Source organism: Schistocerca serialis, chromosome 2 (assembly GCF_023864345.2).
Source record: "Schistocerca serialis cubense isolate TAMUIC-IGC-003099 chromosome 2, iqSchSeri2.2, whole genome shotgun sequence".
Lineage (NCBI taxonomy): Eukaryota > Metazoa > Arthropoda > Insecta > Orthoptera > Acrididae > Schistocerca > Schistocerca serialis.
The window spans coordinates 892,418,689-892,442,996 of NC_064639.1; the positions used below are offsets into that span (position 1 = coordinate 892,418,689).

Genomic DNA, 24,308 nt, shown 5'->3' on the forward strand with positions numbered 1-24,308 from the left:
CTATTTAATTCTTTTTGTGCTACTATATTTATTAAGTGATTGATAAAACTACACCCGAATTGTGAATTGTCACTCACAACATTGTCGTTTAGTTTAATTGTTGTGGAATGTTGTACACTGACTACCTGTCCTGTCTCCAGTTTCACAGTGTCCCATATAGTGTTTAATCTTATTATCTGCTTTATTTGTTTGTGTCAGGATACGCCCGGACCTCCGTTGACACGATACGTTAACACGATATGATGAATCTTTGCAGTGTGTTTCTGGGCATCGGCAGCAGAGGTTTCGCAGTCGCTGACCGGCACGTCAGTGCGTGCCCCGTCCCCTGTTGGGGGAGCCGCCGGCTGCGCCCGCTCGCCCCCACGGCGCCCGCCCTGTGCTTTCCTCTCCTCTCCTCTCCTCTCCTCTCCTCACCTCTCCTCTCCGCTCCTCTGCTTTCCCTACCGCGTTGCCTCCGGTAACGGCTGCAACGCCCTCCTTTCACTGCAGATCGATTACGCATCGGTTTCCCCAAGTTTGTTCGCACCTCGTCTGTGGACCCATTTTCCGTGGTTCGCTTGTTTAAGCTTCTGGGTCACTTGTACACGGACTCATTAAAAATAACCGCTGATCGTTATAATGCGCGGAGCTGACAGTTACTGCTGACATTTACCGAGATAAATTGTTATTGTAATTCTCCGCGAGACTTGTCTCGAGATTAAACAAAGTGGAAACTTATCTATTACGGCAAAGAACGTGACTGCTTAAAGTCGTTAATAATGTTTAAATGGGCTGTCGAGCAGAACCGCTTTTGCATGAGCTGTGTTGCGTTATTCGATTCATTAAAAAAAAAAAAAAAAAAAAAAAAAAAAAACAACGACGTAACAGGTTATGTTTGAAACGCGTTTCGGCGTAATGCAGGGTCACTTACAGTAATCAAAGAGCACAGACTGGATTTGGAAACAACATGCATAACTGCCGGAAATATCGTTTCCTGTGGTATATCAAATGGTTCAAATGGCTCTGAGCACTATGGGATTTAACATCTGAGGTCATCAGTCCCCTAGGACTTAGAACTACTTAAACCTAACTAACCGAAGGACATCACACACAGTCATGTCCGAGACAGGATTCGAACCTGCGACCGTAGCGGTCGCGCGGTTCCAGACTGTGGTATATCCCTAATCGCCGTGGCCACACCGATGTTACGAAATGCCTCTGTATGGAAAGATGGCATAATTTTTCAGACGCTGATGCAATGGTTAACGTAGTTCTTTGCTATCATGCCCATGCGGTATTATGTTGGTCTCTATTCAACAAGCTGAGTATTCTTACAGCGACATCATAGTACATCGACTCGCTCATTAGGTTTGTTGTAGACAAAAAAGCCTTGGCTAAAGGGATCTAAAACATGAATTCAGCCATAGCAAGACAGAAGAGCTATTCTGTATGGATAAGTTTTCTTTCTTTTCATCATTAATCATATGATGGCGCTCGCCACAACTCCCTCTCTTGTACCAGCCCCTTTACGTCAGATTAGAGCTTCCACCCAACATTCTCGATTATTTGTTGGATGTATTCCAACTACTCTCTTCGCTTACAGTTCTTGCCCTCTACGGTTCTTTCCGGTACAGCGGATGTTATTCCCTCACACCTTAAAACACGTCCTATCATCATGTCTGTGTTTTCGACACATTGCATTCCTCGCTAGTTTTGTGGAGAAACTCCTCATTTCTTATCTTATCAGTCCATTTAATCGTCGACGTCCTTCTATACCACCACATCTCATACGTATCGATTCTTTTCTTTTCTCGTTTTCTCACAGGCCTTCATATCTACACAATGCTGTTACCGAGATGTATAATGTAACACATTTTGACCTTGGACTTTTATAAGCTGAACAAAATACTGTAGGCCGTTCACATATTGTGTGTGTTAGTTATGAGATATTAACAACAATAGACGCCAGCTCAGGCATGAAGGCCGATTAATTTGTCAACAGAGTTAGGGTGAAGCGGAATCATTGATTCAGGATGGAAATTAAGACGTTCAGAATGGAAAATTCACAAAACACAAAATTGTAGTAGGCCGTGGCAACAATATCAGTGCGTAACAATTGATGAGTCATATAACGCAGATACCAACGTGTAACAGTTTAGAGGGATAGGAAAGGGCTTAGCCGTAGGTAAAGCATGGAGCAGACTGCGGTTCATTGGTGGGATCAACGAAGTAAACTGCTGAAGAAACACTGGTGCGACACATTCATGAATATTGCTTACGTGTGTTGGACCCGTACCAACAGAACTAAGTTAGGATTTTAAAAGCATGCAAATAAGTCTCTGTGGTCTAGGCGTAACGTCTTTGACTAGTAGTTAGGAAGTCGTAGGTCTTGAGTTGATCTCGGCCACATTTTCTGAATAAAAAACATGAACAATGGCGACCGAAGACTCCCGACATAAGCAGTCACCCCCGTTCTGCCAACAGCTTAGTCAGAGGGGACGTAGAATCTGACAAAGGTTCAGGGCACCCTCTTTCCCTTCGGCTTGGGATACTACCCCTAAAAGGCGGAACAATCAGCAGTGATGAAAAACATAAGGATAGAGAGGGCAATGTAAACCACTACATGTAAATTGAAGGGGGATCACTGCTGTCAGCTGCGGCTGGACATTAAATGGAACAAGCGGCGACGAGCGAAAAATGTTTACCGGACCGGGATTCGAACCCAGGATCTCCTGCTTACTCCCCACACCCCAGCGATTCACCTATCCGCCGAGAGGCTCGCCGCGGCAGTCTGTGCAGTTGCGATAACGCTGTGTCCCGGATTGCGCAGTGGTTACCGCACCTGCCTAGCAAGCAGGAGATCCCGGGTTCGAATCCCGGCTCGTTACACATTTTCGCTCGTCGCCGCTGACTCCGCGTGATGTCCCAATACAGCTGACATCAGTAATCCCCCTTAAATTTACATACAATATTTCACAGCTGCGGATTCTACGTGGTGTCTGTTCTTTCGGACATGCCAGAAAGAATAGACACCACGCATTCATATAATTCATATAAATGTAAACCGCTGCATTAAATAAAAAATCATTTGTATCCACACGACATGTAGCCTGCAACTGAAAAAGCGTCATGATGATCTCTCCGTTGCCAAAGATTCCAGATTTGTTCAAATGGTTCAAATGGCTCTAAGTACTATGGGACTTAACATCTGAGGTCATCAGTCCCCTAGACTTGGAACTCCTTAAACCTAACTAACCTAAGGACATCACACACATCCATGCCCGAGGCAGGATTCGATCCTGCGACCGTAGCAGCAGCGCGGTCCCGGACTGAAGCGCCTAGAACCGCTCGGCCACATGTCCAGCTTCAGGTTTGTCCCCCATTCGGTTCTCCGGGAGATGACCGAGACAAAAAGACTGAATAACCCATCAGTATGTTAGAAGCTCATTAATGAAACAGTAAGATTGTACGAGTCGGAGCACAGAACGTCAGAAACTAGAATGTGGTAGCGAAGCTAGAAAATGTGGACATAGAAATGCAAAGGCTCAACCTAGGCATAGTAGGGGGTCAGTGAAACGCAATGAAAAGAAGATAAGAGTATGTGGTTAGACGAATATAGGGTAATATCAACAGCAACGGGAGTAGGATTCGTTATGTATTGGAACTTACATTGAAGAGTAACCTACTTTGAAAATTCAGTAATAGAATCATTCTCATGAGAATCCACAGTAAACCAACACCGACAACAATAATTCAGGTATATAAGCCGACACCACATGCAAAAGATGAATAGATAGTGGGACTATATGAGAGGTTTGAATGGGCACTCAGCGTGGCAAACGAAAACATAAATATGAGGGGTTGGAACGGTGGGGTAGGGGAAGGAACTAAAGAGATGTTACGAGGAAATATGGGGTCGGTAATAGGAATGAGAGAAAAGAGAGATTAACTGAGTTCTATAACAAACTTCAGCTAGAAATAACACATACACTGTTCAAAAATCACAACAGAAGGAGGCAACTTTCTCATGTTTCCTATTATTTTTTCTGTTTGTAATTGGCAGGATGTGACTATTCTTTGTAGGTCAGTGTCTCATCCACTCTTATTGACTGTGTAAAATACTACGTATCTGACCACATCGAAGTCTATAGGTCGGGTTAAGCACTCGATAATACAAACATGTTTAGGGTGGCTCGGTGGTTCAATGGATGTCACACTACAATTTCAAAGGTCTGGTGTTCGAGCCCCCTTGGATCCTTGGACTTTTTTGTCTTCAACTACACTTTCGCTTCTGACAATGATTTTTTAGCGTGGGAAATGCAAGCTGCGTCGTGGTCGTTCCGTTTACGCTATAGGTCCACGTGTAAATAACTGGCTAAGACAGTTCGCACGGCAGAGAATTGCAACGGCATAGCACCTCCATCTATACCTGCCTATCAATGTACTGCAGTGTTCAAACAAGCTTTCAGCTTCCGGAAAGATTTACTTGCTTCACTTGATCTCAGACTTTGTAAAACCAGTATGGTGGAAAGCTCCCACGTTCTGTAATTGGAGCCAGTAAACGTAGTCGTATGGAATCAGAGGAAGAGTGCATTTAATCCTGCAGTACCTCGTTCCTTGCCATTAACACACTACTGGCCATTAAAATTGCTACAACACGAATATGACGTGCTATAGGCGCGAAATTTAACCGACAGGAAGATGATGCTGTGATATGCAAATGATTAGCTTTTCAGAGCATTCACACAAGGTTGGCACCGTTGGCGACACCTACAACGTGCTGACATGGGGAACGTTTCCAACCGATTTCTCATACACAAACAATAGTTGACCGGCGTTGCCTGGTGAAAGTTGTTGTGATGCCTCGTGTGCAGGCCGGAGTGTCCGAGCGGTTCTAGGCACTACAGTCTGGAACCGCGCGACCGCTACGGTCGCAGGTTCGAATCCTCCTTCGGCATGAATATGTGTGATGTCCTTCGGTTGGTTAGGTTTAAGTAGTTCTAAGTTCCAGGGGACTGATGACCTCAGAAGTTGAGTCCCATAGTGCTCGGAGCCATTTGAACCATTTTGATGCGTTGTGTAAGGAGGAGAATTGCGTACCATCACATTTCCGACTTTGATAAAGGTCGGATTGTAGCCTATCGCGATTGCGGTTTATCGTATCGCGACATTGCTGCTTGCGTTGGTTGAGATACAATGACTGTTAGCAGAATGTGGAATCGGTGGTTTCAGGAGGGTAATACGGAACGCCGTGCTGGATCCCAACGGCCTCGTATCACTAGCAGTCGAGATGACAGGCATCTTAACCGCATGGCTGTAACGGATCGTGCAGCCACGTCTCGATCCCTGAGTCAACAGATGGGGACGTTTGCAAGACATCAACCATCTGTACGAACAGTTCGACGACGTTTGCAGCAGCATGGACTATCAGCTCGGAGACTATGACTGCGGTTACCCTTGACGCTGCATTACAGACAGGAGCGCCTGCGATGGTGTACTCAACGACGAACCTGGGTGCACGAATGGCTAAACGTCATTTTTTCGCATGAATCCAAGTTCTGTTTACAGCATCATGATTGTCGCATCCATATTTGGCGACATCGCGGTGAACGCACATTGGAAGCGTGTATTCGTCATCGCCATACTGGCGTATCACCCGGCGTGATGGTATGGGGTGTCATTCGTTACACGTCTCGGTCACCTCTCGTTCGCACTGACGGCAATTTGAACAGTGGACGTTACATTTCAGATGTGTTACGACCCGTGGCTCTACCCTTCATTCGATCCCTGCGAAATCGTACATTTCAGGAAGGATAATGCACGACCGCATGTTGCAGGTCCTGCACGGGACTTTCTGGATACAGAAAATGTTCGACTGCTGCCCTGGCGAGCACATTCTCCAGATACCAATTGAAAACGTCTGGTCAATGGTGGCCGAGCAACTGGCTCGTCACAATACACCAGTCGCTACTCGTGATGAACTGTGGTATCGTGTTGAAGCTGCATGGGTAGCTGTACCTGCACACGCCATTCAGGCTCTGTTTGACTCAATACCCAGGCGTATCAAGGTCGTTATTACGGCCGGGGGTGGTTGTTCTGGGTACTGATTTCTCAGGATCTATGCACCCAAATTGCGTGAAAATGTAATCACATGATAGTCTAGTATAATATATTAGTGCAATGAATACCCGTTTATCATCTGCATTTCTTCTTGGTGCAGCAATTGTAATGGCCAGTAGTGTATCTGGGACCACAAAACATGGGCTGAGTTACTGGAGACTTATGTTCGGGACATGTGGATCACTCGTCAACTTCCGCACTTCAGTCTGAAACACTGCGTGATTGTGTACGTCGTATACTACTTTATACTGTGGAATACGGGTGCTTTCTCTAGTTCCTTAAATGAGTCACACGCTTTGGCAATCGTAGAGTGAAGCGGCGGCGCGTTAACGTGGCGGGCACTCTCGGTAGACACCTTACCGCTAGCTATACGATCCGGGAGCAGCAGCAGTGAAAGTGGAGGCCCGCGCCGCGCCACCTCGTCTGCTAGCTCCTGCGCCTAGAGTAGTTGCTTTCAGCTACCAGAAGGGTATGCAATTTCATCAGCAGGGAAATGCTGGAGTGGAGTGAAATTTGGGACAGAGGAAAGCGGTATCGGGCGGAGACATTACTACATCCTCAACGAGCAGACCAGGACATTTATCATCAAGTGGACTTAAAAAGTTATTATAACCGTATGATCACCTATAGTACATTTATTATTGTTGATTTAGTTCGGTACTTCGATAAAGTTCAGGCAAATATTTATGAATTATGACGCCAAGTTGCCCTAGCACATACGAACGAAGTACTATACCATCTGAGAACTTGCTTGGTCTTTGCACTTATCAAATGATTTTAGTAAGGATATACCTATTGCAAAACTATAATCATAATGAAATACCAAGGGAAAAATGGCAAGTGACTCCTCTCTCTCTCTCTCTCTCTCTCTCTCTCTCTTTCTCTCCCAGACAGGCACACACACACACGTACACTCAACTTCCACCGAAGTAAATTGTTCTGCAGTGTTGCATAAACAACATGACAAGAGGCGTAAGAGATGTGTTGCGTGTTAAAAACACGAATTTACTGCCGTCGACAATATTGTTCTTGTGAATTTTATATTGTTTTCACATAACAGTCACATCAAAATTTCCACAAATTATAAATACATCATTGGGCACCATTAAAACTTGCGAAGGTATGCGCTCGACTGACATTATGTTTCAAGTGTAGGAACGGTCAAGGAAATGTAAGTTTTCAGTTATTTGTTAGCTGAAAACAGTTCTGTCAAAGTACTGAAAATAGTAATGAAATTATTAGTATGAAATTTAAGTTTACGGTCTAAAAATTTTTTTATCGTGCACTTGCAACTCGCATGTCAATCAACGTTTAAAAGAAGGAAGCAACATATGTAATATTTCTCTTTAGATTCTTGAAAACTTCGATTTACAATATTATATTATTTGGTTGTGCAGGATGGAGTATTTTGCTGGCAGTTTCGAAAAATACGCGAAAAGTTAGTATTCGCCAACAAGGCCGCAACGCGCTCTGTCAGAAGAGTGCAAAAGAGTTCGTCGCTGTACGACGCATTGTAGTCTCCACTCACCGTACACATACAGGAGAAGCAGTGGACGCCCACGACGTTGATGGCGTCTGCCGGCACTGGCTCGCCCTCATTTTCGCACGTCTGTGTCGTTCCTGCAACAAAGGATTACTGCGTGTCAAAAATATTAAGCAAGTTCTCCACTAAGTAAGAGTATTCCAGCAACTGTTACGCCAGTCGGTGATATTCTCACAGTGAGTAGTTATCATTTTGTTTACGTCACACATATTTTGATAGTTCCCACCGTCGTTAATTTTAACACAACACGTTTTTCAGCTGTTGAGTTACGAAAGCATACAGTATAGTAGTTTAGATTCTATATACTCGTAGAAGTGGTTCGAGAATGTATGGACATGTTGCAATTATTGTAATGATATTGATAACTGACAACATTAACTTGTTTATGTGGAACAATAGAAAGCCTAAGAGTAGATAATAATTCCAATGTACTTAAGGATTATTTTCATATTCTTTAACTTTGGTGTCATATACAAACCACGTTTTTTCTATAAATTCAGTGTTATTGACATTATGAAGCTACTTTACTCTCTATGCAGATAAGCAACGTACTGTTTACTGACTTCAAGCTGTCGTCTGGAGTGTTACTAGGAAAACAGTCGACCTTAAACGGGCCCTTTTCTCTCAAATCAAAGCCTGCTACGAGCCGCTGAGATAGGCCAAATAAATATTGCTCGTCGCAATTTTTATGTGACACCTACAGCTATTTACGGGAAAATGCCAGTTTGTTTCTCGGTATAAACATTTTTTAAAATTGTATTCGCTCATTAGATAGAACAATCCCAAAGTGTTCTAGGACGATATTCGGTTCTCTTCGTGATCTAATACTCTCGCCATCACAAGGTAACGCACAAACTTACAGATGCTGCAAAAAGTAAAGAAAAATTTTCCGCACACACTTAGTCAGCGAACATGAATTTTGTATCGTAGGGTTATAAAATTTGACATGGTTTTTAAAGACAAATTCTCCCAATAAAATTTCATTATTTTTCGAAACAGCGCAGCTATAATGGTAGGAACGATGTTGATCTGAAGAAAGTTCTTGAACCACTCACTACGCATAAAGGACCATTTTTACTGTAGGAAATTAGATGGCCCTCATGAACAAAGAAACAAAAGGTAAACAAGAAGTCCTATGTTACTAGATTACTTTTAACAGAATAAAGGACAACTCATATGCAGTTCATATAACATTCCGTAGAGAAAACGGTGAAATATGTAAAAGTAATACGAAATATACACTGAAAGTGTAACAAGGAATACAACAATTTAGAATTGCAGCAGTGCTATCGGTTGTCCTTTTTTTTTGCAAATTTTGAAGCGTATGGTTGATTTTTTACATATCCACCGGCAATCTAGTGGCGGAAATGTCTTAAAGATTCAAACCTATTAACATTTTCCAAGATTAGACAAGACCAGCAGCAACTAGAATCATAGCTAACAGATTTAACAATGAAACTTCCTAGAAGATCAAAACTGTGTGCCGGATCGACAGTCGAACTCGGTTTAATAATTGTCGTATGGACACTGATACATTGTTACACTGTTACAAATGAAAGAGAACAGAAAGCTACGATTCTGGAAATTTAGCGGGAACGTGTCCTGCGCTTATTTTACTTATAAGGGAACTGACGCTCTTTTTTGCATTGAAAGATTAAGTACGACCATATAGCCGATACTGAAAAATTCCACTACTTAGTAGCATTGTAATTTTTTTCTGGTGTCACCAACCAGAAGTTTGCGTTAGATTTAGACGTGGAAATGAAAAAACTACTAAGGAAGGAATATTACTGTTTGTTGTACCGTCGACGATGTAGTCACTGAAATCGGTGCACGAGTTTGGGGAGGTCAAGAGGAAGGGATTTGACCTTGTCTTTCTCAAAGGAACCAAGCAGGAATTCGATTTAAGCAATTTAGGGAAATCACGAAAAACCTAAATCAGGATAACTGAAAGGCACTAGTATGGAAGCAGTAACAGATTGACTAACTTTTAAATCCATCTTTTCATAATACATTGATGGAAAATAAAATCGCAACACCAGGAAGGAGTTGTGCGATATAAACTGAAGTTGATAGTCGTGTTTCTACATATGAAAGGTAATGTCTGTTTCAGTTTCACGCCAGTCGGCGAAGAGTGGCGCTAGTAGCATGCAAATCAGTTTGCTTGAAATACACGCTGTAACGATCGTAAGCGTTAGTTACCTTTGAGACTGGATTTGGTGAACTGATGCTAGTCAAGAATGCCTTTAAGGTGACAAAGATAACATTATCAACACCTCGTCGAGTTTGAAAGTGGTCGTGAAATAGGGCTAGGAGAAGCTAGATGTTCCTTCTGCGATATTGCAGAAAGACTTGGCATGAGTGTAGCCACTGTACATGACTGCTGGCAGCGGTGGTCACGAGAATGTACGGTCGCGACAAGACCAGGATCCGGACGGCCAGGTGATACAACCGAGAGGAAAGACCGTCGTCTTCGGCGTATGGTTCTGTCGCATCGTATTGCATCTGCAGCAGCAGTTTGAGCAAGAATTGGCACCATAGTTACACAACGAACTGTTACAAATTGGTTACTTCGACAGCTCCGAGCCAGACGCCCAGTAGCGTGCATTCCACTGACCCCAACAACCACCGTTTACGATTACAGTCGTGTCTAGCGAGAGTTCACTTAAATACAGGATGGAAGTCTGTTGTGTTTTCTGACGAAAGCTGGTTCTGCGTCGGTGTCAGTGATTGCCATGTGCGGGTTAGGTGGAGGCCAGTTGAGGACCTGCAATTAATTCGAGGATCTGCTCGATCACCAGAGCTGTCTCCAATCGATCTCATATGGGACTCCATCGGACGACAACTCCAGTGTCACCCACAACCAGCCTTAACCGTCCCCGTATTGACCGACCAAGTGCAACAGGCATGGAATTCCATTCCACAAACTGACATCCGGCACCTGAGCAATACAGTGCATGCAATTTTACATGTCTGCGTTCTGGCGGATACACCGGTTATTAATGTACAAGCGTTTCACATTTGCAATGGCTTATGTCGCTCATACTGAGCCGTGGTAAAAATTGCTGTTTTGAAGAGCGCGCTGCAGCGCGTAGTGCGAAGCAGTCGCCCTCCGTTTCTGACGGTGGCGCCGCTGTGGCAATCGCAGCTTTGGTGTCTCCCTCTGGTGGGAAAGGGGAAAGGTTGCCTGCTCACGTGCATTTAAGGGGCGCTTTGAGCTCGCCAGTGGGTCAGTCTGGGTCAGTCTCTCGTCCCCAACTTGCCAGTCTGTCTCTCGTCCGCATTTCTTAGGCAGTTAGTGTCTGTCTGTCGTTCGGATTAACCTTTAAAGCCGGCAAAATGAGAGTCTTTCCACTCCGCCAGTAAGAGAACACAGCGAGTGGTCGCCCGGTCGGGGCTTAGTTCCTGCATCTGGGTCTGCGCGTTAGGCCACCAGTCTGCTCGAGTTTGCTCAGGCAATGGTCATTGGCGGTTGGATCGATCGGATGGTCGGCCGCGCACTGAGACACAAGATGACTTGTCCGTCTCGAGCGTCGGCGCATGTGAGGTCGTCACGTGAGTCCAGTGGTCCGCGGCGTATAGCGGTCGACACGAGAGCAACAGGAGTCAACCCACATCAGTCTGCCCGGTACGAGCTGCGACGCCGTGAGACGGGAGATCGGCACGCCTTCCTGCGTCCGTTGAAGCGGCTGGCAGCGGACGGTTCGTGAGAGCGATTTGGGTGTGCTGCGCCAGATCTTCTCGAGAAATCGCAGTTTATTAGAAGTTAAGTGATTGGTGATATGTTGTTTGATATACTCTTGTTAAATTCTACTTGTTTCCTTCGTGAGGTCACCAGCCGTTTTGCTTTGGGGTCGTTCCACCATTCTTCTCCGTTTGCCCACCCGCGGGAAGGTGGTTGTTTATAGATTGGGTGGTCCGTTTTTCCCTTGTAGCGAGTTAGAGCAACCTGCGGTTCGGGTTGTTCGGTAATCTCTCTATCAATCTACCGTACGTTAGTAGCTGCTTCTGTCATGTTTGTCGGATTTGGTGTGTTAACGAATTTATTGCTTGGAGTGTAACGGCCTAATACCTGAAATATGTTTTGATCTTTGAAAACTTTGATATTATTGCCTATGATCTTGAGAGGCGGTATCTGTGTACTGTAGAGCATCTTAACTATTGTTTGGCCAACCTTGTAGAATTTTATATAAGATTGCATTTCTTGGGCTTTTATTTTAATGATCATTTTAGTATATAAAGTTGTCACCCTTTCACCGTAGGACTTTTCTTATAAGTTAAAATCAAGTTTCACCTTCGGTGGTAAGGTTAATGTTTTAATTGTTAGTGTTTTGTACCATTTCCATCCCTCCTACGGGGGATGCGTAGTTTGTGTGCTTGTGTAAATTGTTAAAACTCTTAGTTTAAAGTTATCTGGTGTGTTGCAGATTAGCACCAGTGTAGTCTTTCAGAGGCTGTTGTGAGCGGTCGTAACTACGGCCGTGTCAAAAGGGAGCGGCAAGATTCTCTGCCCGAAAGCTCATATGTCAAAACTTGTTTCTTCCTGTCTCTGAATAAATTGTAACTTTGATATTTAGAGGGTGCTTTCTGATTATAATTTTAAATCTGTTTCTTTTAAAAAATGCTTTTAGGCACTATTAAAGTGAATAAAATTTCCATTTGTTAAAAGGAATTTGGTTATGATTTCATCAGTTACTCCCTGGCAACTACTTCCATGCTTACATAGTGTGATTAAATGTGTTAATGTTCTTGATGAATCGCTAGTGAAGAAAATAAATTCTTAAGAATATTTTTTTAAAATAAATCACGGTTCACGTACATTAACATATGGTCTTACTTTGTTAATCACATAAATATTTTACATATAGGAGTGTATTCCCGAAATTTCATTACGCTACATTAATTATATTTTGGTGTTGCGATTTTTTTCCTCATCGTAAACATGTAAGATGAAACACGGAAACTGCCAAGGCCCAAAAATGATCTAGTAACCCTGAACGTATGCTACAATGTCCAAAAGTGGGACATGAGAGTGTATTTACCCGCAAGTAAAGGTTATGATGGTATGATTGTGGTTGCTTCTCACATGCTTACTAGCGAGTATAATCCTTGACCGGTTACACGAATGGACGATGTGGGATACAGAACGTGGCAAAGATAATGCTGGTTATTCTACTGCGTTAATTTTGAGAGGTGAGACTCACAGGGAACGGTCGTTTAGATTACAGCGTCGAGGCTTTGTTAATAGAAAATGGGGCAATGGAAAAGAAGTTGGATCGAGCCTCAAAGGTCATCTGATAGGAGCGGAGTTGTACAAATGAAATTAAGCCGTGTAGAGGAAAGCGAGCCGGAGTGTAGCACGGCGACCCGCGTTGTTTGTGTTGCAAGCGGGGCTCCTCGGCAAGCTCGATGGCCGGCCAGATTGCGGACACCTGTCCGCCTTTCAACACCTGTCCTGTCCGGCGCAGACCCTTTGCAGAGTTTCCAGACGAGTGCTGTTAGCGGCAGGACCTCTGCAGCGCTCGTGTCGCGGTGTCTGCAAAATAGCCCGGCCGCTCACTCGCTCGTAACTGGGGCCGTCCGGCAGCTGCGAGAGTGGGTGAAACCTTTTGTTGACGTTGTGGTCGGAGTACATTACGACGGCGTTCTTTCCTCGCGCGCTCGCCTCCCTAGAACCAGGTGGCGCGCCCGAGAAATATTGGCGCAATTAGCGGTTTGGACGGTTGCGAAACATCGCGGGAAGCTGGGAGTCCGGCTGGCGTTCCGCTACGCTGACCACTGGCCGGAGGGTCCGCGCTGAACACTTTGCGGCCGGCCGCGCCGTAGGGGCTGAGGCTACCGCCGAGGCAGACGCGTAACAGGCTGTAAAGTGATGGTGCTTTCTCTTTGACCGACCCTTTGTCTATACGTGAAGAAGCACTGCAGGGAATGGGAAAGAGTAGCCTATGCCATAGGTACTGGCGTGCAGCAGAAATGACATTAGCGACATAGCTCTGCGGCACCGACCGACCATCGTGTCATCGTTTGCGAAAGGCGTCAATCGGAGGAAATGGAGGGAAATTAGCGTTTAATGCCCCGTCGACAACGAGGTCGTTAGAGACGGAGCACAAGCTCGGGTTAGGGAAGGAGGGAGGAGGAAAGCCGCCGTGCCCTTTCGAAGGAAGCATCCTGGCATTTGACTTAAGGGGCTTTTCTGATCTTGAGGTCCGATTTTTACCTCATTTTCAACATTTTTTTGAGGTGAAATCAAAAGATTAATTAAACAACGCTTATATCCTTTTATTCATCTATCTTTTATCTGCATTAAAAATTATTTTTTGTCCAAAAATATTAAGGTGTTACTAAACAAAAGGTCACCCACGATGGTAATGTGCGCCATGCACCACTACGTCCGTGGACCAGGTTCAGGTAACTGGATGGTCTGAAATAGACCTGACCAAAAAATTATTAAAGTATAGCTATGGTCAGAACCTCTGAAAAGTGAAAAAAATGTCATTTTTTCACAAAGTGGCGGCTGTTTGAAGAAATGTAAGAAAAATCGACTTTCCAAGCATACATAAAAAATCGATATCTTGAAAATTGTTTAACTTTGAGAGTTTCGACCATAGTCAGTTCAGTCCTCTACAAAAAATATCTAAAGAGCATTAAAATCGGCCGAGTAGTTTTTCGGGAATCCAAACACCCAGCGAAAAATGTGCCTTTTAGGAAATCGCGTTTAAAGTTTTGGAAAGGTTTTTTGTCGGTTTTTTGGGACTTGCCATCAGGCTGTGAGGCCTGGAGCATCACCGCTTCCTTCCGGGCAGCAGATCTGGCTTCTTTACTGGTCGTAGAAGCGCGGTGCTCTGAGTGTACAAGGCGGTGCGCGTTGCGCCTTCTGAAAAATTCGAACGACGTGTTGCCAAGTTGAATGCCTACGACTTCGTTGTCTGTGCGAGTCCCATAAAGCCGTCGTTGAATATAACTGTAGACAACTTGTTTGCAATTTCAGCTACTTCTTTACCGGAATATACGTGTATTGGGAAAAGTTTCCAAACCAGCGAATTTATCGACTCGGTAGAGTTTTGAGTTTTCGCACCAACACATCTTTCCAGTAAATTGTCATTCTATAAGTCTCCGTATACAGGTCTGAATGCCTCCCAGCGTCGTCCGTAGGCGTTCGAAGATGCGGGACTGCCGCTGCGACGATCGTATATTTCGACTATATGCAATCGTTTACGGGCAAAACGGTTTCACCCACATGTTGCCCATAATATAAAGTATCGAAATATGCTTAAAATAGAATTTTGAAACATTTCGACCAGAAAAGCCCCTTATGCTATTAACGGAAATCATGGGAAATCTGAATCAAAATGGCCGGACTCGGGTTTGAACCGTCGTCCTCGCGAATGCGAGTTCAGTGGGCTAACCACTGCGATACTCGGCTCGGCGGCGTCTTTCGGATGCGGAAAGAGGGAGTCTGTGGTCAGTACACAGCTCTGCCCTCTGTTGTCGGCCTTTCAGGCCTCGGAAAGCTACACCTCACTCAAGTAGCTCCTCAGCTGGCATCACTAGGCTGGGTGCACGCCGCTCCAGTCCTCCCACCAAGAAAAACTTCCAGCTCCGGGAACCGAACCGGAATCCTCAGCATAGAAGCCAGGTGCGCTGGTCACACAGCTACGCAGGCGGACATTAGCGACGTACTTAACATCGAATCCGAGGTTCTCGTTGCCGAAAGCAGTCTGATACGTTGGAAGCGCAATAATGCACGAGAAATGAACCAATGAGAATGTAAAAATCAGAATACTACAAGAAAACAGAGCACTCCTCTCTAACAGAAGTCGACTGTTATCAAACATAGGTCTCAACTTGGGAATACAATTTCTGAAAATGTGCGTCTGGACTACATTGCTAAACAGAAGCGAGTCATAGACGGTGAAAAAACCAGAAAAGAAGAAAATCGAAGCGTTAGATGTGTAGCGTTACAGGAAGATAATGGAAATTAAATGGATTAATAACAATAGGAGGAGGGTCTCAACGGAGAAATAATTGAAGACATTGGCCTTAAATGCTACTCTTTGATGAAGAGTGTCCTACAGGCCAGGAACTTGCGACGGGCCTCAACAAACCAGTAAAATGACTAGTGATCTCCACCCCATCCGCCTCCCCTCCTCCCCAACCCACACAACACAAAAAGTCCGAAGGCATGTTATTCCAAGATAGAAGTCGGCTGAAACCTTGTGTTTTGTGACAAAAATAAATAGCGATGCGTGTGTAAATATCAAAAATTCCGCTAACAAAAGAAAATAAGTGTCTAAAGACTTCGAGAACAACGTGAAACAAGACTACAGAATCAAAAATCAAACCCCTATGTTTGTTAAAGGACGACAGACTGTAAAATGTGTGGTAATTACAAAGCTACCAGCCATAAAACTTGTGTCATGTAAGACAGACCGAGCGAGGTGGCGCAGTGGTTAGCACACTGGACTCGCATTCGGGAGGACGACGGTTCAATCCCGCGTCCGGCCATCCTGATTTAGGTTTCCCGTGATTTCCCTGAAACGCTCCAGGCAAATTCCGGGATGGTTGCTTTGAAAGGGCACGGCCAACTTCCTTTCAAAATGGTTCAAATGGCTCTGAGCACTATGGGACTTAACTTCTGAGGTCATCAGTCCCCTAGAACTTAGAACTACTTAAACCTAACTAACCTGCCCGAGGCAGGATTCGAAACTGCGACCGTAGCAGTAGCGCTGTTCCAGACTGTAGCGCCTAGAACCGCTCGGCCACCCCGGCCGGCACTTCCTTTCCCATCCTTCCCTAATCCGATGAGACCGATGACCTCGCTGTTTGGTCTCTTCCCCCCAAACAACCCCAACCCTAAGACGGAACAATAAGAGTTCCATTGAGGGCAGCACGAAAAATGCTGAAACGTTACGGCAAAGAAAATGTAAACGAACGGTGTCTTCTATAAGGTGGAATATCTCTCCAACAGAAATCGTTTTGATAAATCGCTTGTAATGCAACAATCGATCAAAATTGTAGTATTGATACTGATTTATTTAGCGTATGGCATTTAGACACAATTGTTATTACAATCAATATGCAAAATTGTAATAATTTGGCATTAGATATTCTTACAGTTATTACAATAGTTATACAGAATTATACAAAATTACACATAATACACATGTTACAGTAGTTATACAAAGTTATAGTAGTTTGGAAGTAATTACAAACAAACATCTAATGAGTTAATATATGCAATTGATTCTGGAGTCGCCATCAGGAAATGTTCTGGAGTCCCATCATAGGCTGTCCTGGGGCAGTCTTCTATTATGTGCTGGATAGTTTGATTTTCTCCACATTGACATAGCGGCGATTCTGTCATGCCCCACTGGTAGAGGGAATAGGCGCATCTGCCATGTTTAGTTCTAATTCTGTTTAAAGTTGCCCAGGTTTTGCGTGATAAGTCAAAACCTGGAGGCTTCTGGGAGATACATGGAAGTTTGCTGATGTTCTTTAAGGACCATTCTTGGTGCCAGGCGCTGGTTATGTTGAATTCTTCCTCTGTTGCAGATGTGGCTATTGCGGTTCTGATGGGTGACCTTCTGGAGCGGAGGCGGCTTTGGGTGGCATCTTCAAAATTCTCATGGATGGGTATATTCCGATTGCTCATTATCTTTTTGTACTCTCTTATAAGAGCGTTTGTGCGGCGTAGGTTAGGGGGTGGTATGTGGCTTAGTACTGGGAGCCATTCCACGGGTGTAGTCTTTATTACACCAGCGATCATTCTCATTGTGTTATTGAGCTGTGCATCGATTCTATGGGTGTGGGGGCTGTTTAGCCATACCGGCGCACAATATTCGGCAGCTGAGAAGACGAGACTTAAGGCTGATGTCCGTAACGTAGTAGCTGCCGCTCCCCATGTCGTTCCACAGAGCTTCTGTATAATGTTATTCCTTGTTTTTAGTTTCTCTGCTGTTTTCATTAGGTGACCTTTGAAAGAGAGTGTTCTATCGAGGGTCACACCTAGGTACTTTGGGGTTTTATTGTGGGTAAGCCATGTGGTCTCGAATTTTATTCTGAGCTCCCTCTTAGCCGCTTTATTGTTTAGGTGAAAACATTATACTTCTGTTTTGTTGGCGTTAGGTTGCAGGTGCCATTTTCGGAAATATTCTCCCATCTTCTCCAAGTCAGCTGTTAGGGTCTCCTCTGCCCCTTCAAATGACTGACTTCTCGTTGCAAGGACCCAGTCATCGGCGTAGCCAAACTTCTTTGATCTTGTTTCCGGTATGTCTGCAATGTAGAGATTGAAGAGGAGTGGTGCAAGCACCGATCCTTGAGGTAGGCCATTTTTTAATTTCCTCGGTGAACTAATATCTGAACCCATGGTGACTTGGATCGTTCTGTCATTCAGCATGTTGTTTAGTAGGCGAGCTGTTAGTTTACATGGGATTATGCGGAGGAACTTTTAAATCATGCCTTCTCTCCAGACTGTGTCGTAGGCAGCTGACAGGTCTATGAATGCTGCAGAGGTTTTAAGCTTTCTTTGGAACCCAGCTTCAATGTACGTCGTGAGTGAGAGAACTTGATCGACACAGCTGCGGTTTGGTCTGAAACCTGCTTGTTCGATTGGTATAGCATTGAGTATTTTCTGGCAGATTCTATTGTAGATGAGCCTTTCTAACAATTTATATATTACTGACAGTAGTGCTATGGGCCTGTAGCTCTTCGGTGAGTTTGTTGGTTTCCCTGGTTTTAAGATGGCTATTATTTTCGATCTTTTGAGGTCACTAGGCACATTACCGGTTTGGATGATGTCGGTGAAGAATCTCGCCAGCCAGAGTTTTGTGTATTTACCGCAGTGTATCAGGAGTTCTGGGTTAATGCTGTCGAGTCCTGGTGCTTTCCCTGGCTTGACCTCTTTGAGTGCTGTTTCTATTTCTTCGAGTGAGAAAGGGAGAGCGTATTCAGTTTCTGTCGCCTTATTCCTCAGATTCCTGAGTTGTCGTTTTATCTTGATCGTGTGTGCTCTGTCACTAGGGGCTCTGGACGTGGCCACTATATGAGATGCCATGGTGTTTGGGGAGACGTTTGCTGTCTGTCTTTGAATAGGTGCTCCACTTCCTAATTTCCTTAACAGGGTCCATGCTTGTCGGCTTGAAGTCTGGAAATTCAGGCTCTCCATTGCTTCTGTCCATTTACGTTGTCTTGCAGTATCAAGACTGTGGAGAAGGTCATCGGCCAGTTCTTTGTCGCCCGTCTTGAGGAAGCGCTGGTAGAGCTCGTCACTGTTTTTGGACCACCCTGGGACATACTCTCGTCGGTATCCCCTAGGGATGTGCTTCTTGGCAGTGCTTATTACTGCTCCGATGAATCTTTCAACCAGAATGTAATTATTATTGCGAATATTCGCAGCTGTATCCATCGATGTCCATTTCGGCGCGAGCTTTCATCCTCAAAATCAATGTCGCCACCAATGCCCACCTAAACAGCGACTCTGCTGGGTGAAGTAGGAGCCTACCTGTGCACGCGGTGAGTAGATCCGGGTGCCCCGCGGTACCGGCCCGCTGTGTGTGATGGGGCAACGGCAGAGGGCCGGCGCGCCGCGGCCGTACACCTGCGCCCAGCGCGGCACGCAGCACCGAGCCGAACGGCAGAGTGCGGCTTTCGCCGGCCGGCGTTACGCAAAGTGAAGGGCCAGGCGGAACAGCAGGTGGAAGGCAGCGAGGCGAAAGTCCTCCGGGCTGTGCAGATAACATCGCTGAGGCCGCAGCCGTAACCCTCGCCGTACAACAGCCACAATAAATACTGCCCACTGCAAGTCGCTATTGGGACACGCTCCCGGGCGTTCCGCTACCAGCCTCAGACATCTAATGTCCCTAAACCAATATCATTACTGGAGCCCAAAGTAGCTGCAGTTCTAGCAGTTGCTTCTCGCAATTAACAGAAATTTATTTTCAATTGTCGAGGTGAGGGTGCGTTTGATGGTGTACATCGGTGAGAAATCGTCTGCTACTGAAAATCTTCGCAGGGAACTGTATAGTGCATTCCATTGGAATTGAAATAGGAATTCAAAGGTCATCCACCAATCTCATCTCTGGGCCTCGAACATGTCGTTTCTAGGGCAAAGAGTTTTTCACACCACTCTTCCATTCGTAAGAAATGCTCATACCAGTCGAGTTTATGTTCTTATACCTGTAACTCTTGTCTAATGTCTTCGCTCTTTATTTCAGCGCCGAGCGTACAGTGAACCATGCACTGTGGGAAAACCGGAAAGGAAGAACGTAAAAGCGTATTGTTACACAGGACAAAAAAAAATGCGCTCTTCAAAAGACAAGAAATGAGGAGAGAGTCGCTGCAGAATCCGCGAGGAAAGCAATACGTGCAAAATGCTGACTGGAAGAAGGGACTAAATGGTAGGACATGTTTTAAGACCTCAGGAAACAACGCCATGGTCTGAGAGGGAGTCGGAGGGGGAAAATATTATAGGGGAAAGAAAAATACAGAACAGTGTTTTGCTTTACGTACTTGTTAGGAGATCTGTGGTGATCATTGGCAGACCATTTGAATTATCTAACTTTTTACGAATACGTTGTTGTGGTTTATCACTTACTTCCATTTTTCTGTCCTTTTCGTGTATCCATCGGTTCTTCTGGAGCTACTAAATGGACACTGTACGGGTTTCCCATCGGTAGGTCACATTCGTACATTTCCCTGCACAGAACTAATCCTGGTGTACAATGCACATGGTCTTGCTCACTTGCTGACTCGCCGACAAGGAAGATATCGAGCACGAAGGAATGCAGATGCAGTGCACTTACAGACCAAACCTTGTGGACCGATCTCAACGACTGTGCGGATAGAGTATCTAGAGAACTGCATAAAGAGTAGAGCACTTGCAGCGACGAGCACAGGCGACAAATAATTCCAAGAGGAATACTAGCGAGAGAAATGACTACAGTATTGGTAGCAGATCAGATAACAGAGGCACAGGCGAAGACAGAGAAAGACAGAATAAGACTAGAAGGATAGTCAGCGAAATGTCACGAAAACAAGTGCTAATAAGACGTTAATACTAGATATGTAAATTAACCTAACGTAGATTTAGAATCACTCCACATGAGGGGTGAGACGCTCAAAGTACTGCTGAGGCTCTCGCCCTCGGATGACGAACAGTAGTAGTAGACCGGATGGAAGCTGTCCAAGAGCGATAGGCTAGATGACTTTCTCAGGCACTCCCTCCTGGACAGAATTGGCGCTAGCGTTCTATAAATCTAAACTCTTTTCTATCTTATTAATATGAAAACTGTTAATTTTAACCCTTCATTTCGCAACATCACTCTCAAGCAGTATCAAAATTACATAATGTTTCCTGCAACATGTTTTAAGTTTCGTCGTTGGATGGGCAATGGTACTTGCAAGCAACATTTAAGCTGTCACACAGAGCGATATTCTGTTGTCTCTGACGAAAAGTTTGTGAATAGCGTGCATATTCAGCAGACAACGTGCAAGGTTATGTGAGCGTCAGTTCCAAGTGTAGCAGTTTCTTTCGATTCTGTGGCGCTGTATTTTAACGTGCAACGATGACTTCTTGTTTATGGAAAGAGGAAGTCATGAAGGTGACTTATTACACCAATGTGTTAGCGACTTCTTACCTGGGACATTGCAAATGGACTTATCTTTTCTGGGAAGAGGAGGCGTGGCGTTGAGTATTAGATTGACAACAAGACTGGAAGAAGAATAAAACAGTGGCCCCTGGCCAGTGAATGAAATATGAAGTATGTGCCACCCTCAGTTGTCCCGAGTATAAGCCAAAAGCGAAGATACAGACTTTGCCCTGATATATAGTCGACTGTAAAATGAGGAAAATGTGGAATTATTTTAAGACATTTCACATGCAATAGTTCAAAACGCAACCATTTTTTCAGCCACAAGTACAACACTTAGTACTTTTATTAAAGCATCCACGGATTTTTTGTGGGCAATAATACTTAAATGTTACATACTGTCGTTTGAAACAATGTATATAAAATTGTTCACATATATACCTCTAATATAAGTAACGTAATGCTCTTTCTTCGCGATATTTCTGTTTGTGCCAAATAAAGGGTTAAGTATTTCCGTTTCCCAATTAGTTTTACAAGTATTTAAAGTTGCAAGAGTGTCAGACTATGCTGAAACAATAAGTTCATAATCTGTACATGTACAATTTCACATTGAGGAAACACGATCTGACTTGGTAACACCGAGGCAGGCCATTTGCACATGGCAGCAATTACAAGTCCACATCGTCCACACGTCGCAGGGAAACGCTTTTGGTACCACGTAAGGCCCTATTAATCCATCGCCAAGTACGCCTGCCGATACGTTGATTGTGAATCGGTATTGATGCCCTCTTTCCTGAACTGCTTGGGGATTTACATCTCCCAATACAAGCTGGTTATGGAAATTCACATCACCATCTCTTGTGAACCCTGCCTCATCGATAAATAAAATCTTGGCGAACAGAGGATCTGCGGCACACTTCTGCAGCGGGCATTGACAGAGCCGCCGTCTGCCGTGATGAGCCTGTGGCCTTAGGGCTTGAACACGCTGTAGATGATGTGGGTACAGAAGTTGTTCATGAAGTACCCCCAGATAGTAGAGACACGCCTTCTGTTGCTGCTAATCGTCGCACACTGCTCCCACGGGTTTCTTCTACCGAACGTAGTGCACGCTCCTCCATGTCAGGCGTGTGGACTGTTCCTCAGATGCTGTAAAAGTCTGCCAAACACGCTATCAGGGGTCAGTGTCCGCTGTGGATATCTTTTAGCACAGAAGACACGGGCTCGCAGGCTACGTCCATTTGCTAAACCACAGTAAAATATCGTTTCCGCCATTTCACTTGTCGAGTAGAGGCTTCCATTGCTAACAAGTGGTGGAAGAGAGAAAATGTAAATGTACTATATCATCGAGCCCGCCCGGTTGGCCGTGAGGTAGAACGCACGGCTTTCCGTACTGGGAAGGAGCGCCTGGGGGGCGGCACGAGTCCGCCCGGCCAGTCTGTGGATGGTTTTTAGGCGATTTTCCATCTGCCTCGGCGAATGCGGGCTGGTTCCCCTTGTTCCGCCTCAGTTACACTCTGTCGGCGATTGCTGCGCAGACAAGTTCTCCATGTACGCGTACACCAAGGGGCTACACTCGTCTGGCGTGAGACGTTCCCTGGGGGGGAGGGGGGGGGGCACCGGAGGCCGAACAGCACAATAACCCTGGGTTCGATGTGGGGCGGCGCGGAGGGATGAAGTGGACTGCGGTAGTCGTCATGGGGTTGGGGACCACTGCTGCTGCGGCGGGGACGGAGCCTCTCCGTCGTTTCTAGGTCCCCGGTTAACATACATACGTACGAACACCGCAGTAATAGGAAACACATACGTGAATCCGCGTTTAGAAGAAGGTAAAACACTATGATACATACCCATAGTTGACAGTACTGTAGCCTGCCGGAGTGGCCGAGCGGTTCTAGGCGCTTCAGTCCGGAACTGCGCGACCGCTACGGTCGCAGGTTCGAATCCTGCCTCGGGCATGGATGTGTGTGATGTCCTTAGGTTAGTTAGGTGTAAGTAGTTCTAAGTTCTAGGGGACTGATGACCTCAAGTGTTAAGTCCCATAGTGGTCAGAGCCATTTGAACCATTTGACAGTACTGTACAATAATGCACATGAACGCGACGGAAACTGACGTAGGTTATAAAAAGGCTTGAACCACAGAACTGGCTGCAGACCATCTAATGGTGGCTGGAGTACTGTGAGTAAGACATCCTAATATCCTGCCGACCCATTTGACGGAGCGCCAATGCAACGACTGTGCTAATATTCGCAACCAGGCGTCGCGCAGCCCTTCTTATAAACATGTGTTTATCTCTGAAAGTACACGTTTCCGGAACCGTGTTTACTGGACTTATGTTTCTTGTTTTGGTGAGTACTACCACCTTACCACCTCTTCTTCCTCTTATTCTTCTTCTTTTTACACCAGTGTCCTGACTGTCTGACTCATCATCGTCCGGCCCCAACCGCTATTGCTAGAAATTTGAAAAATGGAGAGTGTTGATCTCGCATTGTAGGCGTCGTTTAAGAAGGTTTTTTCCAAGTCCATCCCTAACGGGATGAAATATTTTATGAACTATTCCATTATGCAAGTAATTTCAAAGCTAAAGCTATGAAGCCTTGTATTTAGCTTCTCTGTTAGAAATTTAAAAAAGTACGTGTTTCACTGTTTTTGGAAATTGAGCGCCTATGATGGTGAAGTAGGGGATGAAAATGTTTAAGAAAACATTTCGTTATATTAAAAAACATTTTAAAGCTAAATCTATGACGATTGGTCTATGACTTCTTGGCTGGATATAAGGAAATATCTGTTGTGGGAGGAAAGGTTTTTATGGAAATATCACCAGAATAACCCAAAGGACGTGATTAGTAAAAACCTTGGACTCCAGCGACCAGAATCGCTTTCCGGTCAGAACTGCATTCGGAAAAGACCATGGTTCTATGGCCTTAATTAGCATGAAAAGTTTAGAGCAACTTAAAAATTCGATTAAAGGAAAACCAGAAAACAAAAAAGGCTGTGCAGATCAGATAGTGATTTACAGTCTACATGAGCTTAGCGGCGGGCGCTAAGTTAGAGTATATTTTGAACACGTTTAGGAAAGTGGT

The 24,308-nt window shown here is 44.9% G+C and overlaps 1 protein-coding gene across 1 annotated transcript in view; it reads right to left on the minus strand.

Moving 5' to 3' along the window:
* Positions 1 to 24,308, minus strand: part of LOC126458231 (BMP-binding endothelial regulator protein) — a 711,827-nt gene that overhangs the window by 169,031 nt on the left and 518,488 nt on the right. The window contains exon 3 of the mRNA XM_050095129.1: positions 7,628 to 7,719. Within this exon, the coding sequence (XP_049951086.1) occupies positions 7,628 to 7,719 (92 nt within the window). The remainder of the gene's footprint in view (positions 1 to 7,627; positions 7,720 to 24,308) is intronic.